Source organism: Cyanistes caeruleus, chromosome 7 (assembly GCF_971803275.1).
Source record: "Cyanistes caeruleus chromosome 7, bCyaCae1.hap1.1, whole genome shotgun sequence".
Taxonomy (NCBI): Eukaryota; Metazoa; Chordata; class Aves; order Passeriformes; family Paridae; genus Cyanistes; species Cyanistes caeruleus.
In genome coordinates, this window is record NC_141707.1 from 20,237,010 (window position 1) to 20,264,762 (window position 27,753).

At 43.4% G+C, this 27,753-nt stretch overlaps 1 protein-coding gene across 5 annotated transcripts in view; it reads left to right on the forward strand.

Annotated features, from left to right (window-relative positions):
* The window catches only part of CHN1 (chimerin 1), a 94,674-nt gene that overhangs the window by 61,598 nt on the left and 5,323 nt on the right, over positions 1–27,753 (forward strand). For all 5 annotated transcript variants that reach the window (XM_086897756.1, XM_086897755.1, XM_086897757.1 and 2 more), the window contains 2 exons: positions 4,374–4,451; positions 17,268–17,352. In XM_086897756.1, the coding sequence (XP_086753882.1) occupies positions 4,374–4,451; positions 17,268–17,352 (163 nt within the window). The remainder of the gene's footprint in view (positions 1–4,373; positions 4,452–17,267; positions 17,353–27,753) is intronic.

Below are 27,753 nucleotides of genomic sequence, written 5' to 3' on the forward strand. Positions count from 1 at the left end.
GTCGACTGAACCCTGTGACTGGATTAAACTTACATAATGTGCCTTTCAGAGAGTGACTAATTGGAATTTTCTGCAAGTCGCAGATGACTTTTAAATCAATTCTGTGAAGGCTTCATAATAAGACTTACTGATTGGGAGATTAGTACCAGAAAATACGCATACATTATCCAGCCAACACTGAGAGCAAATAGGGCTCCAGAGAACAGCTGTTCCTCCTGCACCCTGAAAGACTGCTCCAGGGACAAGTAAGGAAAGTGGAGTCCCAGTAGGACCTAGACTGAACCACTCTTACAGCTGAGGTTTTATAACAAATGGGAACATTTGAAATAGCACATTATAGTCTTTCCTTTTTTTTTTTTTTCCCCCTTCAGTCCATATGTATGATGTAGAACCCCTAAACAGATGTCATGCTTTAAAGGCTGTTGTGTTGCTGGGTTTGGCTTTTTAGTGCTTAAATCACTAAAATGTACAGGACTGAGGCTGCTCTGGTTGCATGCTCTGCTGAGAAGTTGCTCAGCTGCTGGTTCCAGTCATTCCATTTTCAGTTCACCTCAACCCTGTGAAATCATGTCCTGAAATTCAATCTAAGAATGACAGCTTTGCAGTTTCCTTCCTCATGGAGTCTGCATATTGCTCCCTGCACGTGCAATTGTGATTGCAATTGTTTGTCACACACAATTACTAAAAAAAAATAAAATTAAATCGTAGGAAAGTGGAAAGAAAATTACTTTCCTCTTCAGTTTTTCACATCTTTTTAATCCAGTATGCAGCAGTATCTTCAGGTATTGTCTTCAGGCAGAGCAAGTTATAAAGATAATTTGTTGGAAAATGAAAGCCTCTGGAGAGGAGACTTTGCAGGCAGGTGGGAGTACAGGAGCCACTGGTGGAGAGCAGGCATTGAATCAAAAGCCAGCCAAAGGTGTAAGAAGAGGAGCAGGACCTGCAGGCTAGAGGCAGTAGAGACAGACAGGGGGCCTGGAGCAGAAGAGTGTCTTGGGAGTGGATAGCTTCCTGCAGGATTTGAGTTAAGCCTCAAGTCCCTGTGACTTCACTTGTTTGCTCTCAGGGATGACTCATCTCTGCAGTGACTAGGGCTGCCTGAGGACAGTGGCTCGCTCTCTCTTACTTCATTATCTCACATACTAAAAAGTTAAAGATCTGGACCTGCCTGATGACCCAAACTGTTGTCAGGAAGGTGTGTACAACAGAAATGTCATTCTTCAGTTTGGTTTTCGAAAGCATTTGGTCTGTGTAAAGCATTACTTTGCGAAGGCAAACACCCAAATTTAGGCAGCTTACACGTTATAAAATTGTGTAATCTGAAAGCAGTTGTATAAATTTGAATTTTTCAGTTTCTAGCTTTATGGCTTTAACTTTCTTTCAATCTGTTTCTGGTGTACGCTACCGTAGAGTATGTAGCCAGGAGAATGGTTGTAAGGGTAGGTGGTGAGCAAATACAGTACTCCTGTATTTGTAAAAGGCAGAAAATGCTTGCACTGAACAACAGGAAGCTGATTTATGTGAAACCGATAAGCAGCCTCTGTTAGAGTACTGTAACACAAAGCAGTGTTAAAATTAAAATTCATAATTGTATAACTACTTTCCAGATTATAACGCATTTTTATAATTACAACCATGAGATAGGACCTTTCCCTGTTGGGTAGTTTTGCTTACCTTTTTATTGGCATTCTTAGATTTAATTTTCCAGGATCCAGGATCTGTTTCTACTAGCAAGACTCTAAAGTGCCATTGAAAATAACTCAGTTCTTCAGAATTAGGAAAAGAGAAACTGACAATTAAGGACTAAGTATGCCAAAAAACAGATATGTGCTCTACTAGCAATTGAAAAGGAAATTCAGCCTGCTTTACTTTGCTTCTTAGGTGTAATTATGCAACATAGTAAGAGTTGATTCTGATAGTAAATTTATTGTTGAAAATCACTGCGTTATTTATTTCCAACAAATTCTATTTTCAAAGAATTATTTTCCAATATAAAGTTTTGGTGATGCATTTTTTCGCTTAAAAAAATAAGAGGAATTTTGAGTTGCAGAGAAAAGTGTAATGAATTGTTTTTAGAATTCATTACTTATTTCCTGAGCCTGTTGTCACTCAAAGTTTGGAGAGGATGACTCCTCTGGGGCAGGTGTAGGTCCACCTGTTCCATGAGGACTTTCACATGATGTAGTTCTTGGGAATTAAACCATGAAGTGACTTTAGCTAGAAGGAACGGAAAGAATGAGCACAAAAGCCTGCCTGCTTCGTCGTCCCCTAAGTCCATGGTATTTTCACACTTCGTGTAGATGAAGTGGTCAGTTTTTGTCATCTCTTACTCGTCATCTCTTACTCATCATCTCAGTTTTCTTGATCTCCTATTGCCATGGAGTGTTAATACGCTTGCAAGGATGGACAGAAAAATGCCAGAGGAACATTCACCTGCAGCAGAAAGGAGTGGCTAAAAGCAAGACAGGCAGATTGAAGTAGTCATTGGAAAAGTATTTCTTGATAGGATGGATCAAGCAGCCTCCTACCTGTATTGAAATCAGGAATTGAGTCAGACCCCTGTATGAGCCAGTAATGCCTGACAGCATCCTCCTGTATAATCTGTAGCCAGTGTTTCAATTTCTAGTTCTACTGCAGATTAGAGTTTAGTGGAGCACCAGCCTTGATCCTTGATCTCTGCACCGTGACCTTATGCTGAAAGCCAGCAGATCTGTACAACCTGTCGGGAAGGTACGGGTGGCCACCCAAGGGAACACAAGGGGTGCTCCCAGTGAGCACTATTCTCAGCTCTATTGGCAGGACTGAGCTAAACTGGAACACTGTGATCCAGCTGCAAAGCACATACCAATTCCACCCAGAAGCTTGTGACAAACTGTGCTTGTCGTCGGTTTCTGACTCAGGAGAGATAAAAATACCTCTGCTGCAGCAGGGAGAGCGGTGGCAGTGCGGCAGCCTGTGCAGAGGGAGGGAGGGCCGCACGCCGGCTGTCTGCACAGGCAGGCGCTGCAAGGAAAGGTGCCCTGGCACCCTACATCTCGGCAGGGTGCTCATCCCCACCGTGTGAAGCTTGGCTGTAGTCAGATCAAGGGTCCGTTTTTGCTGTCTCTGACAAAGACTGCTCACAAACGCGTGCAGAGCAGCAGAGGCGAGGGGCAGAGTGGCCGTCGTGGTGCCCCTCCCTCCCGGCTGCCGGCGCTGGGCGGAGGGAGCCGCTTGAGCCGGGCTGCCCTGGTGGGCAGCTCCGGCTGGATGTGACACAGTCTGCCCTGCTCCTTGGGAGACCCTCGGTTCTGGCTCCTGTGGCAGTTCAAGGCTTGAACGGTTGTGTGAAATAGTTTGTGTGAGGGCTGGCCAGGAGCAGACTGCCCTGTGCGTGCTTCATCCTCGGTTGCATCCTCCGAACTCCAGCTCTCGGTCCAGTGTCATTCACCTTCTGTTAGGATCTGCAGATTGCTAAAGAGAGGCGGCACCAGCACTTCGGGGTTCAGGTCTTTGCTGGATGGAGAGCTGCAGTGAACTTGGGGTGACATTTGTGTTCACATCCCTACAAGATGTGAGATTGGTGAGCGTGTTTTCACACGAAAAGCACTGAAAAACGTAATTTTAAGGGAAGAGTGGTGCCCATCAGAGGTCACATTTCCCTCTTCTGGCCGTACCTCCTGGTGCACAGGCCATGTCAGTCAGACGGGGGGTCGGGAGAGCCGCTTTCCCTGAGGCTGCTGGTGGCGGTTCATGCCGCGGGTGCCTCTCCCGGAGGGGGCCGGGCGGGGCCGCTCCGCCCGCCTCCCCGGGGCCCCATTGGCTGCGGCCGCCCCGGGGCGGGGCCGCTCCGCCCGCCTCCCCGGGGCCCCATTGGCTGCGGCCGCCCCGGGGCGGGGCCGCTCCGCTCGGCGCGGGGCCGCGGCGGGCGGCGGGCGGGAGCAGGGCGCGAGGCGTGCGCGTCCCCGCGCCCCCCGAGCCGGCCGCCGCCGCCGATGGAAGGAGCGGCCGCGGGCTGCGCGTCCCCGCCGCCGGCTGCCGCCCGCCCCCGGCCCGCAGGCCGCCCGCCGGCAGCGCCGAGCCCCGCGCCCCGCCGAGCCCGCGCCCTCCATGGCCGCGCCGCCCGCCCCAGCAGCCTAGGCTGCGGCATGGTCCGCGCCGCCCCGCCAGCCCGAGTGTGACACAGCCGGGCGCGGGCGGGCCGCCGCCTCCACCGCAGCATGCCGGCCAGGGAGCCCTGGGCAGCGCACCGAGCCGCCGGCAGCGCCGGGCACCGCGCCGGGCACGAGGGCCGGCAGCGCGATCTGCTGCTCGCAGCCCTGGGCATGAAACTGGGCGCTCGCAAGGCGTCTGTGACAATCTGGCAACCTCTTAAACTCTTTGCTTATTCGCAGTTGACGTCGCTCGTCCGAAGAGCAACTCTGAAGGAGAACGAACATGTTCCAAAATACGAGAAGGTTCATAATTTCAAGGTAAGACGTTTTCCTACCTAATTTCCTTTTCAGGCGCGGGGACTTCGGCTCGTGTTTTGAAATGGGTCTGGTATTGCAAGGAAATCATAAGTATGCACACTGTGACTTTCTAGGAACTTAAAAGCTGCAAGTAAACCTCATTGCCGGTTAAATCAATTAGGCACGTTTAGAACATACAGCGGAGGAGCTGGGGTTTTGCTGTCGGCTGCTTGTGTGCACGCATTTGTTTCGATAATATTTGCCGTATCTAGTTATCTCTTTTCTTTAGAATTGATTTATGCTGAGAGAGATGCTAAAGGTGAGAAAAACAGCAAACTTTTCTTTCAACTCTAATGTAGTCCAGCTTTACTTTCAATGCCAAAAAAGCTCTTAGATCTATAGTTAGATGATTGAATTGATCTTATCTCAGTTTGTTGATTGTAAATAGCTTTGTAGGTAAGAAGTGTGTTCTGCTGCATCTGGATTGAGCAGATGGTCTGCATTTCCCTTAGTTTCTGGCTTTTCTCCTGTGTCAATGAATTGAGTGTTGAATCCAGCGAAGCATATACCATGAGGACATGCTGGCATCGGCAACTACCTTGTGTTTTAATAAAATTTACTTAGTCTTCTATATAGCTTGTAGTTATTCTTTTAATTGCTTTAAATAACTGGTATGAGAGATGCATATCAATACAACATATTTGTGTTTTGTGTCTGTCTGTAATAGGTGTCCAGTAAGGACTCAGTAATGTAACCTATTGGTGGTCAAATACATTTGGTGATAGGCAGTCTTAATTTTAAGACTACATAAATTGATGTTTTACTGGATTCCTGTAGATGACAGTATAAACTTCATATATATAATTTGAAGGCCAAATGTTGTCTTTAATGTAAAAAAACCCAAAACCATAAAAACTTACTTTTATTCTTTGAAGAGAAGTGCAGATTGTTAATTTAATAGAGGCATCTGGTGATAAAAGCATCCGTTAAATGTCTCCTGTTTTCATTTTTGATTTCCATCACACACATTTGTTGGAATGTGGGGAAGTCCACATGCATGCACATTTATTAATTTACCTATCCTCCATCTGATTTTATTTAAACCACCTTCTAGCTTTTGAGTGCAGATAATCACCAAAAGTGGAAACTTTATATGGTCAGGATGTTTTGTTTCATTTGAGTTCTTCCCTTAAGCACGAATTTGAAAACCATGTACAAAATGGTATGTAAGAAGTGTTTAATATGAATGCTTGACATAACGTAATTGTGCTGGCTGACAGTTCAATGCAGAGCATTTTTTCACAGGCTCCTGAGGTGTCCTAAATATCTGCAACGTCTTGCAATTTTCATTTGTTCCTTAGAGTTTGAAGATAATTCCTGCAGATGCCAGCAGATTGTGATTTTCCATGTACTACAGTGTATGGAGTACAATAAGTATTTCATTTTGCACATCTGTGTTCCCTAGTTGCTTTTCTTTAACAGCCTGAAACACATCTGTTTTGAAAATAATCTGATAACCTGATTTTCATTCATTCGGGTTTGTTTATTTCTTTTTCTTCTATAAACTCCTTATGGAAAGTTTCAGAGCTGTGAGTTTTCCAGTCTTTTCCAAAAACAGACTGTATGTCTGCTCCAAGGTCATAGCCGTGGCACAAACCTTCCACACAGATTGTTTTCTTTATAATAGTTATACTGTAGTTCCTTTATACATACTGTTGCCAGAAAAATATGCCTTGAGAAGTAAGTCAATTCTCAAGTCAGTGGAATGGAGTCACCTTTCACACATGATTTTTGCTATAAAAGATTAGAAGGGGACAAGAGCCTTACAGGGTGTGCTGCAACCAACCTTCCCACAGAAGAAATGCTGCTGGCGTTCATGAACTCTAAATGTGGGCACGCTCCCATTAGAATAAAAAGGAAAAACATAAGCTCTTAGTAAAGACTATATTATGGCTCTAAAATGAACAGCCATCGTTGGCTCACTTGCTTTTCTCCTTTATAATTTCTTTGCATCTGTCAAATTTTTTTCCTCACGTGTATAGATGTCATCATTTAAAATGTCTGCGTGAATCTCCTAGGTTGCCTGCCAAGTAGCAAATCTGCCACCCATGTGGGGAGGAAGGAAATGTCAGGTCCAGAGTCTTCAACCTAGACTTTTGAAGCAAACCAAGAAAAAACAACTCAGAAATTAAATAAATTTATCCAGTTCAGCTAATCAACAATGACTGCTGTCCCCAGGGGCTTCGCAGCAAACCAGGAGGGTGTCCGCTGCTTTGTACCTCTGCAGCTAATCCGCTTTTTGTGCTGCAGGCACGAGGCACCAGATAGGGACCCCTAACCCTCAGCAGCTTCTTTGATCAGTCACATCACTGCTCAGAGAAACGCAGGAGTCTCAAAAATCCTTTTATACTGGAAATGCTGCAGCATCCTAGCAGAGAGTGCACAGCAAGCAGTGATGTTTTCTTGGAGAAGGGAAGGTGACAGCAGCAGCCACTCCAGAGACAGGCTGGGGTCTGCAAACATCCCAGAGACCTGACCACAGGCTAGGGCACCTCAGTTCTCTCTGCTCCCCTGCACCTCCTGACTCTGTGGGGTGTGTAGGTGGGGACACAGGTTTGAACACTCAGATTCTGTTGCCTGCAGCAAAGCTCCGGCAGAGGAACGCAGTGGCAGAGGAGCAGTGTAGTGAACCATCATTACAGGAGTGCAGTGCCTAGGGAAGGAAGGGGTGAACATGAAAGCTGCCTTTAATAATCAAGAGGTCTCCTGAATAAATCCATTAACCTATGTTTTGCTCCAAGGGTTGTTTGAAAGAAGAATGTAAAGACAGTTTTACTAAGAGTGCTGACATGGCAGGGTTTTTGAGAGGATTTGATCTTATTTAAATCTCCTGGAATGTGAGTTGTCTCCTGCCTCAAGGGAGCAGGCTGGGTAGCCAGGGTGACAGGGAGCTCTGCAAGCACAGGTGGTCAGTAATGATCTCCTGCTCTGTAATATTCTCCTGGCTGTGGAAGTCTAGTCTCTTATGAGCACATGTCAAATGCAAATATTGAGTGCCTGAATTCTCTTAAATTAATCTCCATAAGTAAAGAAAGGGATGATTATTTATAAATGTCAGTTCTGAATGAGTTTTAAATGTTTGTCCTGATGAAGGGATGAAAGCTAGGTGTGAAAAGTATTCTACTTTAAGCATATTTTTGCCTTTTCCAATTTATTAAAAAAAATAAAATTAATATTTCTGTGTTCTTCTCTATAAATCCAGTATAAAAGACCCATTTTCTAATAATTCAAATATATCATATTAAAGTGGCTTACATTGTTTGATACAGAATTTTATTTAGCTCTAATTGAATTATGGAATTTGATGTGTAACTTGATTGGATCTATCTTTTTGCATATTTGGGTTACTTTTGTATTCCCCCCATCTACTGTGCTTTTCTGAAATCCAGCACACTGAATGAGATCTCCTGTAAAATGAATCATTAGACCAAATGAGGACAGGCACTTCACCGTCCTCAAAATTTCAGCTCCACCTTTTCTCACAGAAAAGCTTTTGCTTTCTTTCAATTCACTTGCTTATTATGGGGAATAAATCTCCCCACGGTCTGTGGTACAGACATATCAATATGGACAGGGGTGTGTGTGTGTGATGGATATCAAGCTTGTTCTTCTACCCAGTGCAGATGAACAAGAGCATCTTCTGTTTGGAGGCTTTGGGAGACCTGTGCTGTTTGAAGTGCTGACAAGGAGCATAGCTGAAGGCAGTGGGGTTATTTTCTTACAAAAATAATTTAATCATAGGGGAAGGCTCTGTAGCAGAAGAGTTGCAAAGTTCTGTAACTTCACAGAAGTGGACAGAATAGATTCATACCTAATCATTCCCATAAATTTATTCTACCCCTGGATCCTACCAATAAGAATGCTTTTAACTATCCCTTACAATTCTCATAGTTGCTTATATTGTCCCCAAAAGGCAAGAACTGTGATAGCGTGTAAATTAAAATAAAATCTCTTAGCCAGCTGATATTTAATCTATTCAATAAGTTTAAGAGTAGGAAGCAGCTGGGCACTTCTGGGCAGGAGGATGAAGGAGGAGCTTAGGGCAATAGAGGAACTGCAGATCTGAGGGGAAAAGGGGCCTGTGGCAAGGTGCCATGTGGATGGAAAATGAGAGGAGGACCAGGGGAAGCTTCTGGGTTGGAAGGTGTGAAGTGAGCTCTAGCCCAAAAGACTTAGCAGGGTAATCAGAGCTGTGTTTTCTCCATCTTCTCTCTCTGGTGAGACAGTTTATTAGGGTAGTGAATGCACAGGATTCCCCTTGCTCAGTCCTCTGCACTTGCCCACTCTTCATCTCCTCATCTTGTCATTTCTCCTCTACATCCCATAGTTTTTTGCTGATAAAAAAGGTACATCTAATGAGGTACCTTCTGCCCTGAGTCCACCCTATCTGACATGAAATATCTTCTGCATCTCCTCACCACCTGGTGCTGTGCTTTGGACTTGGGCACTGACCTCACTCCTTCGCCTGCTGTTTGCGTGGGGCTGGGGAAAGAGATAAAACTATGCTCAAAAAATGCTCATGATAAGGAGGGCAGTTGTGGAAGAGAAGCTGAGATTTATGGGATGATACCTTAAAACAAAGAGGAAGGTGAAAATCTGAGATTAACAGCAAGAAATCTCCTGGGTTGTGAAATTTATCAGTCAGTGCAATAACCTCCTCATCACTTGGCAAATTTAAGATAAGCCTGAACAAAACACCTTAAAGGTCTTCACTCCCCTCCAGCTTCTGTGACTCATGGGCCCTGGGGAAGTTTTAGCTCCCTTGGCTGGTTACAGGCATTCTTTCAGACATCCCTGGCTCCTGCTGACTTGAGCCAGCAGAGCACCCTGCAGGTGTTTTCTTACTGCCGATAGTCCAAGGCACAAACCCACTCTTCTGCCTAGATTAGTGCCATGGTGCTTCACTGAGGCAAGGTGTCTGTGCCTGTCAGGGCTGGACTGAAATCTGTGCTTCCATGTATCATTTTCCCCATGATATTGTCTTGTTTCTCTCTTGCACTTCACAAAACAGATCTATCTCCAGAAGACTTATTTTTTGCTCTCTCTTTGTGCAGTGCTGGGTACTCTCATGCTGTTTCCTAGTCACTATCTTACTAGGGCTGATGGCACAGTCAATTAATTGCAATAAATAACAGTTGCAAGGCTGCTTGCTAAATCAGTCAACGTGAGCAACATAATTCCCTTTCAAGCCAACACTTCTTCCAGAGAGATGTTTTTCCATGGTTGCTTAAACTGACCCTGCCAAGATGCTGAGGAGCCTTGTTTGTTGAGATTCTTTATCCCCCTCTTCAACTGAAGGAATATCCTGGCTTTCTCTTTGAGGGTGACCCACTTGAAAGGCCAAATGGGGAGCTCCAGAGCAAAGACAACATGCCTTTCCAGAAGTAACTGGAGGTGGAATATAACCTTAAATGTGCACAAGGAGTGAAGGCTCAGGTGAGGACCAGTCCCTGGAAAGACTTTGCTAGTATAGACAGATTCAAACATCATTGTAACAAAGAGACTGCCAATATTAACAAGTTATTCTGCCAGTGAAATTTGTATCACATCTTGGAAACAAACCCACCTGGCCCTGGCCCAGATATTTTTTGGGGTAATTGCATCTGTGCTGGGTACTTTGCTAGCGTAAGAAGTCATAGTAAATCGCTTCCATGCCACATCTTATCCTAGAGAACTTCTCAGTAGAGCCATGCCTAAACACTGGGGAACTAGGAGATGGAAAATGCAGAAGGGCTGCAAAAAGGCCAGAAACTATAACAAACTCTGACTATATTAAGCAGAGCCATTTTTCTGTGACTTCTGACATGAACTCATTTCTATTTCTGATGTTCTGAAAACTGGGGCAGATGCCAATTTGGGGTAAATTTATCTAGTTCCACTGAAAAGAGGATGCTGGATTTTTTATTAGGAACAGAACTGGCACTGGACATTTTTTGAAATACCTTTAATTGAGCCACTGCACTAATATGAATATTCAGAGAGAGAGCTGGGTGCCTCTAGCATAGTTCCTGGGGAGAGTCAGTGTGTGTTCCCACAGATAAGAAAACTTCAGGAAATTTAATGTTTCTATTAGACTCCTAGGACTCAAGGGGAAAAAATGGTTCAAAGGCTGGGAAAATACCTGGAGAACATAACTGGAAAAAAACTTCCACAAAACTTCTGAGGAGACCTCATCAGCTCTGTGTTGATTTGTGTGAAACTCATAGTTACATCGTAAGACAGTTCAATCCAGAAAAACTTTTAGGCATTGATGGATTTTAGTCTCCTAGAGTATTTATTTAATGTTACTTGCACTTTTTTACTTTTTTGAGGAAAGGCTTTTCAGGGCTTTTCCAAAGCAGATTCCAAATAGCACAATATTACTTAAACCTTTCTAGTTTCCTAGTGCTAGTTTCTAAATTCATGCTTTGCCACTGTTCAAAAAAAATGAGAGAAAGCCTTTTTTCTAAATCCTTAATTGATTTAGGCTGTAATTTCTTCCCCCACACTTTTATTAGTCTCCAAGTGTGGATCCTGTGAGTTTGCCTTGCACACAGCCCGAAGCCAGACCAGCACATTTCTTTGGTAAGGCTTGGAAGCGCTTCTCTTGGGGGGGACTGGGACTTTGCCTCTAGAAGCTTCTAGTGCATTCATCAACAGCTTTTCCTCCAAATTAGCCTTAGGATCATTTAGGAATCTCGCAAGGGTTTATATTCTGTTTACACATAAGGTACGTGTGTATATATACAATTTTAATTCTAAGGATTTTATTCAATTTTCACCCCTAGTTTCAGAATTTTTTGTAAGGAGGCATGTATCAAGTAAGTTAGACCTGGAATAAAATGCAAAATGTTCCTGTTCCCAGGTACCAATTTAAAGAAAATCTGCTATACCATCCTGAAAGGAAGGTGGCCATTTTCACTCAATTTACAAGCAAAAAAGCCAACAACCTGCAATTCTCATTTTTCGCTTCAGCTCTTGTAGAGCACAAGCTAACCTCAATTTACAGTTGCTCCTATCTCTGCTGACACAGGCAGTACAAACCAGAGAGTAAATAAGATCTGACAGCGCTTCTGGCTCCAAGTGGGTGAGGACATGGAGGGAGGTTGTCCTGCTCCACATTCTCAGTGCCCCCACCGGCGACAGCGATGCTATTTATACCCCACGCTCTGGGCAAGGCAGCGCTCTGACAGCATCTCTCCTCTCCAGAGCTGCTGCACAAAGTCAATGGGGAGGTCCCAGGCTGACTCCCCCTGGTTAACACCAGCTGGGCTGAGCAGAGTCAGCTGTAGGTCTGGAGAAGGTTTGTTCCACTGTTCTCAGTTACCTTCATTTCTGTTACACCTTCACATGAAAGCAGTTATCTTGCAGATACCGCTCTGCCGTGTGGGTTGTCATGGCAGTCTTCTTGCTTCTCAGGTTACTTGTCAGCAGCAATACTGTTCCTCACAGGAGAATTACCATGTTCTGGAATATTTGAAGTGCTTTGAGACCCTTGTTTTAGAGGCACTATCTAATCACCATAATATATACAAGCATAAACTGAAGCATTGCCCAAACTAATGGTTGCGTTTCTCACTCTTATCTCTTCTTTACTCTTCACGTCCAGGCAGTCTCTGTCAGGACCAGGGATGGATGAAAATGTCATGCCTATTGGGTGCCAGCATGGGTGTGCTCAGTGCCTGATAAAATCAACTGTGACAGGGAAAACAGACATTAATAATACAGGCTGAGTTCATTGTTTTAATTGAGATTTACAATGTCTCCCATATTCAATTAAAAGCTTGGTAAAGCCCCAATAGGCAGAATTCAGCTGATGGAATTGTAAATCGGTTAGGACCACTGAGCTGACAGTCTCCATCAGCAGTCTCATCATCCTTGGGAATTTGTTTGAAGGACAGTATAGCCAGCAGACCTGAACCTCTGGAGTACCATTTGGTGTAGATGCTGGGTGTGTGCCACGTGTTCAGTCCCTGGTGGACTTGGTCTCCTCTCTGAGCACCGACGAGGCTTCTGCCTAAAGTGCAAGGCTCTGCTAGCCCAAGAGTATAGATCAGCAGTATTTTTTCCCATCCTTTTTCAAGGTGATGTATCCCATCCCACAACAGATGGTAATGCCTGGATTTCCCAGACCCCATTGCTCTGACCAGCAGTTGGGTGTGGAGGGCTGCGGAAGAGGCTCTGTACAGAGCAGGGTCCGATGAAACGAGTTCAGTGAGACCGTGGCAGCAGCCTCTCAACAAAGGAAGCCTTTTTTGTATACTGTCCCAAACACTTCTGTTTTATGTGCTCAGTGTTAGTTTTCTATAACCATAGTTTATAGTTTTTCAAATCCAGCCCTGCTTTCTGCCTGTCAGTGGCTTTGCTAAAGCTCTTTTGATTCACCATCTTCCCCCATGTTTGCACAGCATCTCACTGGTATATTCTTATTCTCTTCATCCCTGCCTTGACAAGTGATAAAATGTAAGTCTCCAGTTAAGAATACAAATTATCTGCTGGCTCATTCCTGGTCTTCAGGTAGCAATCAGGGGTAGCTGAATAACTGCCTTGGAAAAACCAAAAGCATAAAAAATAAGTGGAGTAACAAGATGCACAGGTGACTAATTTCAACAGTGACCTTTATAGAGCCTGAGAAATAATGGGGAGAGATCTGCTTGAGGACTTCACAGCTTTTCTTATAATCTTCTGTCAGCACTGGGTCATTTTATATTTGGTTCTCCTAAAATTTTGTCTTTTCTTAAAAAAAAATTAATTAAATGCAAAACAAAAATAAGTGAAATTTTCTAGCACTCAGAGTTGTTAATCACAAGAATTAAGGTACTTTTCTTCGTGTCTAAGAAAATACCTTTTAAGCCTGAGCAAGAACTTCTCCTATACCGTTCACGGTAGTTTAATGTTTATTATGCCTTGTTGATAGTTCAGGAGAGTTCAAAATAGAAATGTCTAGGGTGTAAACCTAACATGAGGCTCTCCTCTTACCTCAGACTTGCAGGACAGCTTAGTAATAGTATTTTATATTGTTTCTGAAGCAGATATTTTCCTTTAAATTTCTCTAGACTTTTATTTTAAATTTATTTTCTTCTCCCAGAATTTTACAAATAAAGATTAAAACCAGTTTAATTTGGTCTTTCATGCACTCATTTTCCAGATTCTTTAAAAAAATTGCTCCCATTTGGAAAGAGAGAAAAGAAGATTTTTGGGTGGGAGTGAGAATGGAAGGATTGGGGGATGTAAAGCCACAGTTGGCAATCCTGCTCTCTCACATTTTATAAGACAGTAAAATCTGCATATGGCAGATGCTCTTTTTTACAAGGGGAAAGAAACCCCTTGTAATTTAAGTCAGGATCTCTGGGACTCTACTGGGTGTGTTTTTAGAAATTTTTCTGGAAAGCATCTTTTAGTTTTGAAAACAGAGAAGTTGCTTGGCAGGTTTTTAGAATGGAGAATTAAATATGAAAATAAGAATGCTGTATTAAACAGAGTTGTGATAAATGCAGTATTGTTTGCAGATGCTGGCTCTTTAACTAGCAAAGGGATGCTAAGGTGGTGTTTCTTTTTAGCTGCCAGACCCCACCCATCCTCTAACTAAGATTAGAGGCTGTTCTGAGCTACCTCAGAAGACTAATTTTTCAGTATTTTCTGGCATCACTCACTGTTTCTGGTTTAATTCCCAGAGAGGATGTGTATTCAGACCAGTGCAGGGTTAGGAGTCCAATACTCCACAGAAGTGGGAGTATTGATGCTCTGGCGCCGCTGAGCTCTGGGGAAAGACAGCACTGCTGAGAAATCCCCAGGAACAGAGGCTTCAGAGCTGATCTTGTCCTGCTGTGTACACCAGGGCTGGAAGGACATTGTGGCCTTTGGGCCTCCTGTTTAATATTGCCAGAGAACCTCCCATTCCTGTTTAATACTGCTAGAGAACCTCCCATTCCTGTTTAATATTGCCAGAGAACCTCCCATCTCATATAAAGGATGAACCAAGGCTGAGAGAGCATCATGGGACATGGGAAAACCTACCCTCACCTTTTAATCTGTTTTGAGTTTGCAATCAGAATAATGGATTAGAAATAGTAATTTGGATGGGGCAGCATAAAGCAGAGCAGGCTCTGGGTAAATCCAGCTGATTATATGGAAAGGCATTTCAGTATTTGGATGAAGCCTGGCTACATGGGGTGAGACAGCAGTGCTAGTGCTGCTGAGGCAGGGGTTCTGAAGGGCAGAGGCAGTCCTGGTGTTGGGAAGGGTGACAGCACATGCAGTGTTGGGAGGGAAGAGGAGAGTCCACCTTGTCCTTGTCGGTTTTAGGCTGATGATGAGTCATGTAAACTCTTCTGAGGAGCAGGCTGAGAGCCAGGGTGTTATCAGGGGAAGTAGAATCTAGGTGAATCATACTTACTACATGTAAGAAACTGAGCTCATTAAAAAAGTTCACAATACTAAAAATGGAGGCAAAAGGTTGGAACGGCAGATTTGGGATGTGATAGACCCTGCAGAAGAGTTTCTAAGGAGAATCAGGAGGAGATGGAAACATGCAGACCATGGTGGGGGAGCAAGGTGCCAAGAAGGAAGAATGTTCACTGATAAAACAGCCAGTTAGAGATCAGATATCTGAGGTTTAGAGAGGTTTTCAGCACTGGGGATGGGTCTGGAGAAGCCAAGCTGGGACTCCAGCACCTAAGGACAGCATTAGAAATGCCTCAGCAAAAAGCACATTCAGTGATTTGATGTTTGATGGATTGAAATCAGCAACCACAGAGACACAAAGTAGGATAGTATAATTCTTTTTATTTAGAAAGAGCTAATAATGTGTCAGTAGGCATTTTAAGGAACAAAACAAAATTCCCTTCCTTTGTGCAGAGATACTAAAACCAAAAAAACTTACAAAATTGAAAAATACTGTGAAAAGAAATTCTTTATTGTCTGGACTTTTGAAATGTCAATTTTGTTTCAATTTTCTTTGACAGGATTTTTGAGAAATATTTTAGAGAAGTATGTTTCAGGGGGAATTTGACCTAAAAAGAAAAAAAGATTGTGACTGAAATGATACCTTTTTTCCCCTGAAAAAGTTCTGTTAGTCCTGCAGGCATTAAAGCACAATGCTTTGCTTGAGGATACTAGAATGTTCTTATTCTGGGAAGGGAACACTGCCAAAAACCTGGATAAAAACCACCAGGCTGAGGAAGAAAGTCAAAAAGGATGTGGGTAGTGCAGGTGGGTAACAGACTGAATGGTGTGAAAAATCTCTTTGTGGCGAGAGGAAAAAAGAAGATGGAGAGTACAGCTGCTGAAAGTCTTGTCATGGTTTGCTTTGTGGGAGCTGGCCAGAGCTGCAGGGAGAAGAGGCCTGGTGGAGCACATCTCACCTTCTGGAGGTGTGTGGGATGGCTGGGGACCAGCAGGGCTGGGGACAGGCAGCCTGGGCTCTCTCTGGACCAAGCAGTCAGGGGCCTCACTTAGCACAGATGTGCATGTGAATTACTTGGTGAATTCAGGAGTAACTTTGAAGACTCTCAGCAATCCCACTGCTGCTCCAAGGGCACCAAAAGCCCTGCAGAAGGCTGCAGACCTTCCTTTGGCCAGAACTGAGCTGTGGTCTGAATTGCAGGTGCTGCTCTGTGTTGTCACTTGTGGGGGTGTCAGCTGGATCCAGCTGCCTCTTACATCAGTAGTATGGGGGACTTCTTCCACCTCAGTCAGGCCACTTTGCTTTTCAGTGTTCACAGCCAGAGCTGTGTGCAGATGTCAGGAACAAACATTTCCTCCAGCTTCTTCCCTGTCCTGGTCCGCACTGCTCCGGCTGGGCACTGCACACACGTGAGGTTACTGCCTGCTCCCATACCCGCTCAGTAACTCTGAGGTACCAAGTGACTTCAGCCTAAAGTATTTTTGCTGTATTTCACTGCAAATTTCATTTCTTTATGATCACCAGCTACTAATTTTATTTTCAGCCTGTCTATTCTAAGTAGCGGCTCAAAGCCTTTTCCTCTGGCTAAGGAAGTAATGATTTTCTCTGTAAAGAATCCTGTGGTTTCCTACAGCAGGACCTTTATCAGAAAAAAATCAGAAGCAGTTAATGGTGGCTGCAGGATTTGTAACAAGCATGTGAGCCAGGAATGAAAGCAGCTTTGGGGTTTTTTTCTTCTTTAGCTTTGAATTTTTTCCTGGTTCAGTGGATTCTTTTTTTTTTTTTCATTTTGGATTTTGGGTTTTCAATATGTAGCATTAGTCTGAAGAAAATTAATTTCCTATTGGAGTTATTCTGAACTGGAAAGTCTCTGGGCGAATTTACAGTATTTCTGTGTGGCACTGGTATTTTTGCCTGGCAGGACTCCTTCCATGTGAGGTGAAATCTTGCAGCCCCCTACCCATTCCACACAGTGCCTAATGAAGGGGCAGCCGTAGCAGAAGGCATTTGAAGTTGAAAAGTGAACTCTTGCACAGTTACTGCAAAAGCTTTGCCTTGTAGCCAGGCTCTTGCTTAGAAAGAGGGATGCCAAGAGGTGGGAGAAAGGCTGTGCCTGCTTCTCTGACCTGGTCTTGGAGCAGACCTCCACAGATGCAGTTCTGCTGCTCGGGATTGAAGGACTCCAGTTTTCCACGCGTCTGCAAGAGTCTTGCTTGTTAGATCTTTCTTCGTTCCTTTCTTCCTTTTCTGCCATGATAAAGGGAAACTTCCAGAAGCTGCATGTGGTACCTTGGAAGAGGAGGAATTCTGCAGTGTTTACATGCATCGATACTGATGTCTGTGAAATGGTTGGGTCATTTTCAGTAATTTTCCTTTCTTCTGCTGTCTTCCAGGTGCACACGTTCAGGGGCCCGCACTGGTGTGAATACTGTGCCAACTTCATGTGGGGCCTCATTGCTCAGGGAGTAAAATGTGCAGGTAAAAGTCATTCAGTGCTCTTTTCCTGAGTCATTCCTCATGTTGTAACTCTGTAATGTGCAGCCTGCTCCTCGTTCAATGGAAGGAGGAAATGTATCCCCTCTGCTGCTGATGGTTTCAAGTCCGTGTTTCGGTGATTCACTGGAGTGATGCAAAGCACTCTCCTCAGAGACAATCATCATGAAGACATTTCCCCCCCCCACACCCCCCTTTTAGAATGGGGGAGAAAATAGACAGATACATAGTTAACTTTGTTTCTTTCATACCATTCCATGTATTGGTAGGTGTTAGAAAGTCACTGGGGATCTTGATGTGCAAGGTGGGCATCAGCAATTTTCATGCTGCTTCTGTGAAACAGACATTCAGATTAATTTTATATATAACCAGCTGACTCCCAGCATGCCATATAGACTCTAAATCACATCTCCTACTTGCAAACTGAAAAGAAAGCAAGAAAAGGGATGATGAATAAGGGATGCCTACTGAAATGTTACATAAACATTCAGGTGCTGGTAGAAGTGTATTACACGCATAGGTATCACTGCAGGCATTTCGGGGATAAAGCCTCTCCAAAGGAAAACAGTTTGACAGTTTTATTGATAAGGTTCTTCTGAAAGGAAAGGAGAGTCGGCTTTCTTTCAAAGGCAAAGAAAAGGATCAAAGTGATCAAAATACTTTGCTGTATTTAAAAAGTATTTTATGACATTCTAGCAAACCGTATTTATAAAAATGGTGCAAAGAGATGTTGATGTATGAAGACCTGCTTACGTTGCCCTGGAAACTGAATTTTCAAGCTAATTTAAGAAAATCTGCTCTGTCTAAAGCTTTCTGAAGTCTTGTCTCAAGCAAATAAGAAGGCTTTTTATCACAGAACTGCAAAATAATGTAATATTTAAAATCATTTCTAGCCACATAGGATTGAAATATTTTTAAATTCTTCACCCATGACTATTTGAATGCAATATTTTGTTGTTACCATTAGAGTCTGCTCGGTCTAGGATTCATTAGAGAGTGCAGCTCTGTTTTAAGACATGATTATGTAAAAATGGCGATTACTTTCTCAGTATTTTCCTATTTTCCTTCTACCAAGAATACAGGATTACAGCCATGTCCTCCACATGTGAGTGAAGGTTGTTAGTACTTTCTACTGTTCTTGATTTTATACAGGGTGTATAGTGCTAGGAGAGGATGAGGAAGCTTGATTTTGGTTTTCTGATTAGAATGTTTTTGATGACACTTGAATCAGTAAATGTGCCATCTTTATTCCTTGCCTTAGATTCCTCCATTTGGGCATTTAGGAGAGATATCAAGCATTTTTCAGGTCGATGTTAGGCAACTTTGATACTGAAAAACAGTAAAAATAAGTAGTATGAAGGTTTGCAGTGCTGCATGGCACTGTGGAATTAATACTATTGCTTTTACATTTAAATCCAAAGCACTTATTATTTTGTACTGCCTTTTTTTTTAAACTGAAGTAGAGCTGATTTTCTGTATTTATGCAGATTTTTCTAAATTGTAGGTTTCCAAAAGCTTCCAAAATCTGGTTTTCTTTCTTCCTTATGAGGATGGTATTAAGTACTGCATGTTTCCATTCTCCTCCTTTCAGTGTAAGGAACATATGTGTATTAGATGACTTCATAGGTTCAGAAACTATAATTAGGGCTTTCTGTCTTTTGTGAGGTTTCACGTCAGTGTTGGTAGCTTCCAGTAGTTTCTATGTCCTTACTGGTATTTTTAAATCCCATGTTGTACAGCCATGCTTGCTGAAGTGTCAGCAAAGATTGGGGCGGGGTGAGGCTGCAGCAGGGTCTGCCCGCTCCCGGTGCAGCAGCAGAGCCAGAGGCTGCACAGATCAGGGCACTTGAGGGAAATGCTGGAGGTGCACAGAACGAGGGCCTGCATAGCCATAGCCAGTGCTAATGTACTCATGCAGAGGAGCTCAGGCTTGAGTGGTGTGAGTTTGGCTGAGTTTATGTGGTCTTACAGTGGTTTTTTTTTAAAAAAAAAAAAAAGAAATAATTTTGCTTCTGAATTGAGTCATTTTGATACAGTAACAATGAGGCACAGTAAACCAGGAGCCACATGAGGCCAATGCTTTTCAGACTGGGTTTGTACTCAAAAAAAAATTACAGCTTTTAGCAGGATGCAGCCCACTTGAATTGAAGTGGGGTTCAATGCCACTTGAGGGAAATCCACAAAATCTGTTAGGTGGTCTGTATAATCATTTTATTGAAAATACCTATGAGCGAAACTGGATTGATCATATGTAATTTTATACTTGTTAAAGCATTTGCTTTTTATAGCAAACAGTTGCACATCTCAAGAGGACTCTGTTTGCTTTACAGAAGTGATAAGTTTAACAAATGGTAGAAATACTGCATGGGCTACTATCAACCATTTTAAATTATATTCTGTGCAGAAGCACAAAAACATGCAAAAAGAGAAATGTAGGACAGTTCAAGACCAGACAGCAAAGATAAATGTCACCCATTTCAGAAAGGAGGAAGAGCCAATGGAAAAAACAGAGCTTATTTCTAATGGCTGATAGTTTGTGTTACACAAAGTAAGCCAATTCTTTAAAAAATTATCAGCCAGAACTAAACATTCCTAAGAGTACACATGCCATAGCAACCAGCAAGGATGCCCTAGCAAATTCAACTGGAGTTGTGCTTTGTTTCAGTCCAGCAGGGCTGAATGTGTGTCTCTCTGCCAAAAGACAGAATTGAGTGTGTTCAGGATCTTGTCAGGTGCAGTCCTGTATTACTGATTCCTGGAAGGTGAATTCTCCCTAATTTATCCTTCTTTAGATTGTATGGTAGACAAAGAAGGAGGACTATGTCTTTTCCTTCCTTAAAGATGAGAGGTAAACATAGGCACTGCATTGGACACCTGATGGATGGTTGTTGGTTGAAATGAGATGTTGGGTGTTACCTAGACTGCAGATGTTTGGGGATTAGTACAAACCACCAAACAAGAGAAGAACTTAATTGTCTTCCAAAATTAGAACTTGGGGTGATGTCTGGGATTTGGATCCTGTAGGAAATTATTTGGTGGGTGTAGTATGTAGTCTGACTTCTGCTGAAGGTATCTAGCAAAACAGAAATAGTTTCTTTTTCCTTAAATGTCATTCTCTCAAATTTGGTCTTTATTTCATCAGCATCTTTAAAGACAGATTTGCTTCCTTAGAGGGAATCCTTATAATAAATATCTGCCCTACTGCCTCAGAGGGTCATACTTCCAACTTTTGCATCCAAGCCACAGGCCTTTAAAACTTCTGTGAGATGAAGACGCATCTGTATGTGAGGAATCTGCCTCTTCTGGTGGCATGCTCCGTCTCTAGCATGCTTTCCTTCTGCTGTAAGTAGAAATGACTTGGAAAAGCATTTTGAAATTATAATGGCGCCACTTTGTGTAAGCACTGAAGGTCAGTGGAAGTTAATGAAGACATAAGATTTTACCCCAGATCAAAAGCCAATGCATGAACTTAGAGAAATGTATTCTTAGTTACATCCCTTCCATGTAAAGCTCTCCTGTGCTCGCAGGGCTCATTCCTCTGCCCAGAATGTGTTCAGAAGAGAAACCATAACAATATTCAAAGAAAATTTGCAGATGTGCACCAGGGAGTTCTTTTTATGAATGATACAAACACGTAACAGCCAGTAGCATTACCAGAATATGTAATTTGTGAGAACATGAATATGTTCCCACAAATATCAATAAGACTATGAATATGTGGGAACACAGAATAGTGTTTTCTCAGAGACTAGAGCATTGATGATGATGTTTATGTCCTACCCAAGTGGACTCGTAGACTGGCAGATCAGTAGAATTGTCAAGCTGCCACATGTATCCAGCCCATAAGAACCTCCAAGTCCTTCATCTGTACCCTTTTGCTTGTTGTTCTTAATAAGCAGTTTAATCAGAAGATTTTTTTTTTTAACAGGCTGGTTACAAAGCATTAATTAGCTTATCTTAAAGATATTTTTTTTATATATCCCTTGTATGCTTTCGGTGGTATTTTGGGCTGCTTCTAGTAACAGCAGGCAGCATGACCCTCTGAGGCTGTACAGAAAGCACCATTTCTGCAGCCTTCATAGTTTTGCTTCAGGCTATCTCAGCCTGCTACACATGTAACATTTCCTATCTTTTGCTTTCCTTGGAGCAGGTAACCTCTCTGAAGAACTACTAGAAGTTAACTTGCAGCTGAACTCTCAGTGTGCAGATAACCAGCTGCCAGTGGCAGAGCCCAAACAATATTGCTGCCAGCCCTGACCACAGTAAGATCTGGGAGTTCATTTTCAAAAGAGTTAAAGTACAGTCTCAAAGCAGGATTGTTTTGTGAATTACTGCTTAAGTGTTTAATTTCCCCATTTCATCCATATCCTTCTCCAGCAATTGAAATATGTACAGCTGCCCCATTTCCTTTGCTATTTGTTTTGCCTTGCCATGAAATCCTTTGTGTTGGACAGCCCTGTGCTGCTCCATTGGTGTGTAAGAATGAAGGAGAGCACAAAGGAGCCTGTCCATCCTCAGGCACTGATTGTACAGGCAGAGTGCTCATGCTTTCTGTGCCTGGAAAAACAGCTGATGCTCGTGTGACTAAATCAGCAAAGGGACAGGCAAGGTGTTCTCATCACACTGCCCACTCTCAAAGTGTTTTGCATGGCTCACTCATGAAAAGCTTCCCTTCTGCCCACACTTGTGCCTTAAAAACACAACCAAGCTCCTTCTGTGATGAGCACCCAGGTTTAGCTGGTTGTAGAATGCTGGGCACAGCCCAGTAAAGGCCCAAAGAGCAAAGCAAAGCCGCAGAGGTCAGGGCTGTGGGAAGGGGACTGGACAACAGCCCCTGCCCCTGCAGCAGGTGCTGATGCTGTTGGAGATGTGTGCTGCCTGACAAGCTGTTCCACCAGCTCGGGATCTGGTGGTGTTCCTGCGAGGAATGAGCTCTAGAATTTTGAAATGCTAATCAGACAGCAGAGCCTTGCTTCAGAGCCGTTCCCAAGGGGAAGCTATTCTGGAGCTATATATTCTTGAAACTGCAAGTCCTAAAATCAGCTTTATCTCCAAGCCCACACAGACCTGGAAGCCTTGAGCAAGCCAGTGGCCCAGCCAGGGAGCTATCGAGGAGGTAGGCAGGTGTCGTGGCAGGAAGCCTGGGGAGTTCTTGAACAAACTCACTCTAATCTTTCAAAACTTCCATAAAATGAAGCTCTTGTCGCTAAGTGTTTTGGAGACACAAACGTAAGTATTCTTTTGATTTGAGATACGGGAATACTGGATGGTTTGATGGGCTTTTTTTTCTTTCCGTTTTAACAGCCCTGTTTTTTCAGTAGCATTAGGTAATTTTGTTGCCAAGTAACTAGCTGCCCTCTTGAAATTCCTGTCTTAAAATAATGTACCCTGTAGTGCATGATACAGTGGCACAGATGTAAGTAGATTTTAGGGAGCAGAGGCATATGTTTGGAAGCAATTTTTGCCATGGGGCTGCTTAGTGAAGTGACTTAAGGCTCTGGTGGGACCAGGGTTGCTTCCAGATGTGCATTGCAGATGAACACACGCACATACTTGAGGCACTGTGGCAGCTCCAGTGTGGCCACCCAAGTTGCAGCCACACAGCTGAGGAGGAAGAGGGCAGGCCTTCATAGCACCCTGCTGGATTGTGCTTGGAAGTACGGAGTGCAGCACGTGGGGCCCCTGGAGCTGCTACCTTCACTGACCTGTTGGAACACACTGCATCCCACGAAACAGGGAACATTGCTGCCTCTGCTACAGAAAGAACATTAAATTTTTAAAGAAAAGCTACGAGCTCATGAGTGATGTATGAGAGCAAATGCCTTTCTAACCTATTCAGCCTTGCAAGAAGGAACGATGCCAGTACTTTGTGCTTGTGTAGAGCCCACTGTCTCCCTGTGTCAGCTCAGGTGTGAGGGTGCTGCCCTGTCTGGTAGGTGCTGCAATGGACCAGCCCAAGGCAACACTTGCTGCCTGCACCGCAGCTCCACGCTTCCCACCCTCCTACACTTAGCACAAACCTCAGAAGAGTCTTTCAAGATTTCTTGCAGAGAATGTAAATCTACCCTTTAGTTCTTAAAGCTGCTCTTCAGAGTGATAGAATGCATCAATTTTGGGGGGATAATTCGGACACGTAATTAGAGTGATGTATGTAGCACATGGTATCGTTCCGATGGAGCACGATCAGCAGCCGTGTTAGCCAGTAAATCATAAACCAAAGGAAATCTGAAACTGACTGAAGCCAAACCAACAGTATAACAAAACACGACAGCTAAGTTTATTTGTCTGCAAATATTTATAATGTGTGCTCATGGGGCAGTAGTAACGTACATCTATCTTTTGGCTCTGCTCATGCATTTAATATGAGCATGTTATTTGTTCTCTTAGCCCAGTGGACTAACATCAGTATTAGCTACTTCTGTAACATTACCAAACCTTCTTCTAGGCTTCATAGGTAGCTATTGTCAGCCTGGTTTTAAATTTATTGCTTCTCAGAGAAGTAATGTCACAGCCCATCTGAACTCCTAGATCAATATGTTCTTAAAGCCAGGGCAGCTTATCACCGACTTTCAAACCTGTCATTTAAAATTACTTGCTGTGCACCCTCCTTAAATTTCCAAACTTCCTATAAACTCTTGAATTTATGACTGCATTGGTTTTGGTCCATGTGGTATATTTGAAAGGTGGCCACAGTTTGATAGCACTGTAAAAGGAATAGTAAGAGTGACTTACAATTCTACTTCTGAGAAATCATCTCTCTGAGGTGGAACTGATTAACTGAAGTCAGCAGAAGTTTTATTATTGACCTGCAAGAGCTCATGACTGCATCTTTTACATCCTCTATTATTCTAGGATTTATCAGCAGATAGAAAGCTTTAGGGGGATTTCTCTGTAGCTCTTTACCAGCCAGCCAGTAAGTGCTGCTGAATTTCTCTGAGAAATGGATAAGGCTCTGGCTTACTTTGGATCCAGAGTAAAGCTGCTATTCTGGATTTATTTTGACATTAATGAAAAGTAAATAGACCCTCAGTTTGAAATTAAATTAATGCCCTTGGTCATAATGAACTCAGCCAAATTATGAAGCTCATGTGCAAACAAGGCCAGACTTTACCCCACGGCAGCATGTGGGGAGATTCAGGACTTGGCTTTCCTCTTCCTTCATACTTGATTCTAAAATAATGGCTTTTGAAGTTTTCAAAGCATCTGTAATGAGAACAGAGGACTTTATTTTTTTTATTCAATAGTATTCAGTTTGCAGTAAAATTCCTGTCTTTTAGTACTAACAAATAGTTGAGTACAGTTAAGTACAAAACTGGGACATTCCCAGTGGAGAGGAGGACTGACCTCTTTGCCATGGTGTTTTTTACCTTGGTGGAGTTAGCAAGACATCATCCTTAGTTATCAGCTGAACCAGAGATGAGTGAAGTGACTGAGACATGGATGTTCTACTTTTTGTGAGGTATTGTCAGCTGGGGTTAGAGGCTCACTTGGTTCAGGAAGTTTCTGGTGAGTTTCAGGTTCTTCATTGGAAAAAAAATACCATTTCCTGATGCAAATTCACTGAAATCACCTTTATATATTTATTGATATGAAATTGCTAAAGTAAGATTATTTTCTGTGCTTACACAAGAGGCAAGAAGCCTTACTTATTACAAGAACACCATGCAGCCCAATAATACTGAACATAAGGCTCACATATTTTCTAAACATTAGGTATCCAAAATATTTCCAGGTTTTAAATGTTTCTCAGGAGTGTTGATAAGCCCTTAAGCAGTGGGTTGGTACATAAAATCTAATCAAATGCAAAGGAAGAACAAAAGAGAGAGGAGAAAAGTTGACTTCTGCATTTGTAATTATTATTCTGGGATTAATGAGGTCAGATTCTTAAAGCCTGTCTGACTCTATGGGATTAACAATAACACAATTATTGTCAGAAGCAAGGTTTTCACAATGAAAACATTTCTGTAAAATGAGATTTTAATGAATCGAAACTTTCTTGTATATAAATATAATTAAGATGATCTCAGTCAAGGCAATAATTGGTTTAAGTCAAGATACTTGGGAGTATGTGGTTTTTTTCTTTTCTTTGGTGTATTTTATTCTTAATGATCCTTGGGTTTCCAGAAATGTAACTTTGAGCTATATTGCTGTCTGTGTGAAGCAGCTAATTTGCACTCACAGAATCCTTCATGAGTTCTCATGAGTGAGGTGCTGCCATTCCAGTGTTGTAGACATCACTTTTGATAGGCAGGTATTTCATGCTTGTTGGAAGAGGTGCTTCTTGAGGCAGTTTTAGAATTGTATGTACAATAATTATATTTTCATTTGTAAATACTATTATTGCAACATTAAGGTTTATTCCTAAGTAAAGGAAGTCAAGATTTAAGATTTCCTATGTGGTCTCAATTTGCTTTCCTTGTGTGTGTGTGTGTGTGTGTGTGTGTGTGTGTGTGTGTGTGTGTGTTAAGATGTTGCCTCTAATTATATGACTATTTCTTATTTTTACTCCTCAATTTTGTCTTTATTTTGAAAGCTGACTGCTTTAATAGCACCTATTCAGTATTTTGTCTTCTTGTTTTTAAAAGCGCTAGTCTTACTAATGACGCAGTATCCAAACCTTACACCAAAGAAGAGTAATTTTACCTTTCCACAAACATTTATTGGTTTGGTTCTACAAGACCCAGAGGAGGCAAGAACAGCTTCTCCTTGCCCTATTACAGTTGGGGCAGTGACTCACTAAAGGGCTTGGGTCACATCTTCCAGTGAATTCAGTGCTTCCCTTTTTAAAGCACAGAGAGGGACCTGGTTTTTCAGAGTTCAGGCAAAATGTCACACAGGGCACAGATATTTAAAGCCTAGGAGGAGCTCCCCTTGCCTGTGCTGGCTGGTAGGCTCAGTCTCTGTTCTGTGCCCAAACAGGTAGGGACATGCTGGGCATGTGGTCACTTTGGGCTCTTGGGGCACTTGACTAAATGTGGGATGTAGATAAATGTTCAGGTGAGAGCGAGGCTGTCACCGTTCCCTCTCTGCCAGGTGCCTTTGCCAGCGCTGAGGAACCGGGCTGCCCAAGCCACCCTTCCCCACGCTGGGTCCACACAAGGCAGCTGCTGGGGGAGCTGGGGCAGAGCAGCCCCCGGCCCACCCAGGCTGGCCCCCAGCACCCCCGGGGCAGCAGGGCTGGGTTTGGGTGTGTGACACTGCCCGTGCCGGGGCTCACAGCACACAACCAGCCAGGAGGGAAATTCAGCACCGCAGCTCCCTGCCCCTGCCTTCCCGCTCCTCACGAGGAACGGAGGTCACTCCTGCACAGAAATACCTCAAGAGAATTCTTATCAGCCATTTCATCTGGATCAGGATCTGTGTGTGTTTTGATGGATTGAAGGTGACATGCCAAACTTTAATTGCAACCAGAGGATCCTAAGTGACAAATCTGGCTGTTTTATAGGCCTTTTAAGTAAACAAAGTGCTTTTAGCAGCAGGCTGCAGCAGACTTAGTGGAAATTAGACATCAATTCTGGGGTTTACTCTTTTGGAAAGAACTAAGCCAAATAACTTGGAGCTTTAATGAAAGTACAAGTATTGGAAAAATCAGAAGGAACAAAATAGGAAGGGATTCTCAGTAGATAGGTAGTAGGTAGTCCTGCGATGAGAGAAGAAAGTACAGATTTTCATCAAGGCATTGATCCTTCAAGCTCCTACAGCCATCCCTTAATCCTGTGACAGTGCAGGGCACTCGGGATGGCAGGGCAGCAAGGTGCAGAAACACCTGCAGAACAGGAGTCCCTGTGTGTTCCAAGTGCACATCAGAGTGGGGCAGCCGCCCTCGCTGGGATGTGCTGCTGTTCTCGCCGCGCTCAGCTGTTTCCTGACAAGCACCTGGGAGTCTGCACATAGAGATCCCTCAAGCGGCTCAGGTTTTGGCTCTGCCTTGCCAGCACACTGCAGAGGAGCTGTAGCCTGTTGGTAACCCAGTCCCTACCTTCATATCCCCCTGGAGATGTCTGAAGTGCCAGATCCAGGACTATGTTGAAGATGGAGGTGTTGGGAAATCCTCAGTAACTTGGGGGAAAAGTCTTCATTGGGACAGCAATGTATGTAATAGTGGTGGGGAACATAATTGACCCCAAGCCTCTGATTTGAAAAAACATGGAAAACTTTTCACTCTGTGTTAGACCTTCTAGAAAGAGAAGAAATGTCTTGGGTAGGAAATCCTTCTGACTTCAGGGCTGTCCCTACCTCAGGTATTTGTTGGTTAAGGGCCCTGAAGAGAAGTAGCTGTTGTGAACTGAGGTCAGATCCTGCCAGAGCCATTTGTACTTCAGAGCACTGATCTCAGAGTACATTTTCAGCAAACACCAGCCTAATCACGTTTTCATTTTTTCCCTC